Below are 4399 nucleotides of genomic sequence, written 5' to 3' on the forward strand. Positions count from 1 at the left end.
GAAATAATCTAAACATAAGAAAAATTGGAATATTCACCTGAAAATCAACCAAAAATGAAAGGTTTTCTTATATATTATTTAAGAATAATATTTTTCTTTTTAGTGTATGTGAATAATTTTGATCTCATAGTTAAATTACTTTTTTTTTATGGGGTTAAATCTACAAAATATAAAGGATTAATATAACTATTTTTAAGAAAGTATATAGTAGATAATTTTTTTTGGGTAGGAGTCAATTGACCCCATAACAACAAGCTACCTCCGCCTATCGGCAGACCGCAGTTGTCCTCGCAGCATTTAAATCCACCTACCTCCTTGACTCCCTCCGGCTAGGGAAAGAAAGACTTCACCAGTCTGTATCCACTGATCAAATTCGTTGTCACGATTGGTAAAAGTAGTAGACCAGAGATGTGGATTGCTGCAATGAATGGATGGATTTTGATGAGAAGAATAAAATATATATCGAGAAGATTATATTGGGATTAGTCAGGCCCGAATTAAATATAAGGCCCGATCGTTTGATATACGAACGATGCCCTAAACAAGAATCGTTTGATATAAATACTTATTCAGACCTAAAATGGCTGAATCCCCGAAAGTGTATTACATTTTTTTTTTTTTGGTTGTCGCCTCTAGAAAAACCTAGCAAGCCGCTCTGGTTAACTTCTCCAATGGACGAATCCGTCGACAAGGTAATCTTCTTTTATCTTTATGGCTTTCTTCACAAGGATCTCTCTTTAATCTCTGTTTCTCAAGTAATGATTTCTTCATTCACAAGTATGTAAGAAATTTTTGTTTTTAATTAGTAGAATGTCTGATTATATCGTTTGTACCTTTTATCAGGGGATGAAATCGCTGTCACTTAAGGATATTAGTGATGCAGCCATTCCAAAAAGCCGGTAAAAATTGATCAATTTCTTTGGTATGTAATAATGTGTTGTAAGATGTTGTTCTCTTTGTCACGTCGTTGTTGATAAATATTATTATCTAATAATTGCAGTGAGATAGGGAGAATATTCGTTTCGGGATATGACACGGCTCTTACTCGTGATGTTGTCGAGAGCGCTCTGAGAAAACATTTTGCTTCATGTGGAGAGATCACTGATGTTTATATTCCATCGAATTTTAAAAAGGATGCGAGAATCTGGCAGTTTAGTAGTGCCTTCTGATGTTTATATTCCAGTTTTCTTCCTTCTCTGCTCAGCTCTTTATTACAGTTGTGAAGTTCTAAAGAGAAAAACTTGCTTTGTTTCACAGAAATGCTCTTATATATTTTGTGGGAGAGGGAGCAGTGGATAAGGCTTTGCAACTTAAAGGAAGTGACGTGGATGGATGGACTGTCTCTGTTACTGCTTATCCCTTTTCCAAAAATGCAAACAGGTAACCTGATCATGTTTCATCTCCTCCTGGCGATTTGTTATATATAATGTTGTTAATCTTATCTCGTGTAAATACAAATTATTGCAGTATCGGTGATGTAAGAGTTGAAGGATATGACCCTTCCCTTAGTCATGATGAAATCCTGAGCGCTATGACTAAACTTTTCTCTTCTTACGGAAAGATTAGTCCAGTCATATTTTCAGATCGGTTTGTGGCTTCTTCCTAGTATTTATTTTTCTTCTCAACTTTCAAGTTTGTAAGTGCATAACTCTAAAAATATGCCTCTCTTTCTTGTTTTTGATTTTTACAGCTCAGTTATATTGCGTATTCAGGGAAAAGACGCTGCAGAGAAGGTGCCTGAACTTAATGGCATCCTCATCGAGGGACGCAAATTAGATGTTCGTCTTCTTTCTGGACTGAACAAATCCACCCGCCACCAGCGCCGCTTACGTGGTGGTCTCATTTGTGGCCGCAGATACTTTCAAGGTACATAAAATTTGATTCTTTATTCTTGATTCTTGGTAACAAAGTTTAAAAACTTTCGGGTTTATTTTAGGTAAGAAGAAGTTTAAGACATCTGATGAGTTGTAAGACTCTCTCTCTTATGAGAAAGAGTAAAAGACAAAGCTCTCTATCGTGTGGACCTCTCTCTTTTACTTGTTATGCTTCTCTTGTGGATGTTAAAATAAACTCGATATTTTGTGCTGTTTATCAAGTATGATATTTTATGTGTGGACTCATCATTATCCGCCTTCGTTGTTTATTTGTTTTCCCACTATGAGTATGAGCCCGTATAAGATTCGAATGATTGGGTACCGTCAAAACGCATTATCCGTAATCCCAAAATAACCGAACCTAACAATATATTGAGGTCCCAGATCATACGGCCGCGTTTCGAGCTATTGAGGTCCCTATAGCTATAGTCTCACAAAACAACTATTCGGCCTACATAGATCAGACGGCGGCGTTTCGAGCTCACAAAACAACTTCTAAGCCCAAATAAATCTGATGGCACCGTTCCGATTCTATAAAATAAAATTGGCATTGCTTTGGTATTTTTCTTTTCCTTCTTCTTTGAAATCGTTCCCCTAAACCATAATATTGATAACTAACAAACAATAGAGAAATTAATCTCTCTCTCTTTGACACCATTCTTTTTTTTTTCACTAAAAATAGAGAAATTCTTCTTCTCTTCTTCTCGTATTCCTTTTAAAATACACACAACAATAACTGTTCGATTTCTATAGATACACAAGTATATGATTAACAACAACGAAGATTAGCATTCTACACTCAGTGTTCAAATGGAGAATATAATTTAAAAAATGGATTGGCCATTTCTGGGTGTTGACAGTATCAGTGCGGCATGAATGATATAGACCCATGCATGTTTGAAATATGCAAGTGGAAAGTAATACTTTCAACGGTATACTCAAGAGAGGTCACGTGTCATTTAATTGTATGGTTAGCTGCTAAGTACGTGTCATTTAGCTGCTAAGTACTGATAGGAAGTCTGTGTACCTTGGACCGTCACGAAGAATCTGAGATAAAGTCGGGGGACTCGTGATGGCGTTCGTGAAGACAGCGAGTATAATAGGTCACATAACCATGTAAACGAACAGACTGAACCTTTTAATGCTTCCCTTTACCCAACTCATCATCACCAGAAGACGACACAACATTATTATCAATGGTAGCGGAGGCTTCTCTAACAGCGGAAGTAGACTCATTCGTTTCACTTGGCACAGTCACAACATAATCTTGTGAAGGAGACCCAACATCATTGGGTGGAGTAATCTCACTCACCGCATGTTGTTCACGAACAGCAAGAGCACTCCCCCTGTCGTCATGTGTAGGTAAAAGACGTACCAACCAGTCATCATCATTAACATTTTCACTAGTAGAAGATAAGTGCGGTGGTTGATAATCTCCTGTCCATGAAGCTAAAGAAAACTCATCCTCTTGAAAAATCACATCCCGAGATACGAAAAACTCTTTGGTTTCAAGATCATACACTTTCCAACCTTTCTTGCCGAAAAGGTAGTCCACAAAGATACATTTTCTGACTCCGCCTCTCCAAATTTATCCTTATCACGATCACGTCATGCGTGGCTACTCCGCAACAAGACAGCTCTAAACACTTTGATACGATCATAAGACGGATTTTCTCCATAAAGGAGCTCATACAGAGCACAATTTTGAAGTACCTTCGTAGGAGTCTTATTGATGAGATATGTAGTTGTTAGAATTGCTTCTCCCCAAAAAACAAACCGAGAGACTAGCTTTAAAAAGAAGAGACCGAGCAACGTTCAAATATAATGATGCTTTCTTTCCACACGTTCATTTTGCTGCGGAGTAGCCACACATGACGTTGGATGAACAATGTTTTTGCTCTTAAAAAACTTTGTAAGACACATAAACTCAGTGCCATTGTCGCTTCGGACCATACGAAATGGATTATCAAACTGTCTTTCAGTATACTGTATGCGCAAAAGTTCTCAAGGATTTGGCGAACTTCTGATTTTTCTAGCAAAATGTGTGTCCACGCCGCTCTAGAAAAATCGTCTATGATGGTGAAAAATATACAGCTCCACACGAAGCCGAAACACGATATGGACCCCAAAACATCAACATGAATTACCAAAAAACAATCATTTGCTTTATTAGACCTATCAAAGAAAAATTCCTTTGTTTGCATAGCCCTAAAAACACGTCATAAGGACCCAGGACTAGCAAAGTTTACAACACTAGAACTTATAGGTAATGTAGATAAAACTAAAAACGCAGGATGCCCTAGCCGGCGATGCCACAACGTAGAATCACACTTCACTCCAACGATGTTAACTCGCACAACATTCACATCCGTAACATAGTAGACCCCATCACGGTCTTCCTCGGCTTCAACCAGAGTCTTCAAAAAACGGTCTTGCAAAACACAAAGCATATCCGTAAACAACGTAACGCCACCAATTTGCTTGAGTTGTTGAGCAACTTCGAAACAGAAATCAGGGAACAATTG

At 37.8% G+C, this 4399-nt stretch overlaps 1 protein-coding gene across 1 annotated transcript; it reads left to right on the top strand.

Annotated features, from left to right (window-relative positions):
- The first annotated feature begins 234 nt into the window (after positions 1–234).
- On the top strand, positions 235–2123 carry LOC104708485 (uncharacterized). Its single transcript, XM_010425065.3, has 7 exons — positions 235–692; positions 844–899; positions 1001–1150; positions 1258–1380; positions 1468–1587; positions 1691–1866; positions 1937–2123. The coding sequence occupies exons 1-7, from the start codon at positions 432–434 to the stop codon at positions 1969–1971; spliced, it is 921 nt and encodes a 306-aa protein (XP_010423367.2). The 5' UTR covers positions 235–431; the 3' UTR covers positions 1972–2123.
- The last annotated feature ends 2276 nt before the right edge of the window (positions 2124–4399 follow it).

The sequence above is a fragment of the Camelina sativa genome, chromosome 8 (assembly GCF_030686135.1).
Source record: "Camelina sativa cultivar CO46 ecotype springtype chromosome 8, ASM3068613v1".
Classification (NCBI taxonomy): domain Eukaryota; kingdom Viridiplantae; phylum Streptophyta; class Magnoliopsida; order Brassicales; family Brassicaceae; genus Camelina; species Camelina sativa.

Excerpts from the sequence above, each read along its gene's own strand:
- LOC104708485 (XM_010425065.3), top strand. The coding sequence starts at position 432 with ATGGATTTTGATGAGAAGAATAAAATATATATCGAGAAGATTATATTG. Across the intron at positions 1,151-1,257 it reads AAGGATGCGAGAATCTGGCA|AAATGCTCTTATATATTTTG; the intron begins GTTTAGTAGTGC and ends TTTGTTTCACAG. Across the intron at positions 1,588-1,690 it reads CCAGTCATATTTTCAGATCG|CTCAGTTATATTGCGTATTC; the intron begins GTTTGTGGCTTC and ends TGATTTTTACAG.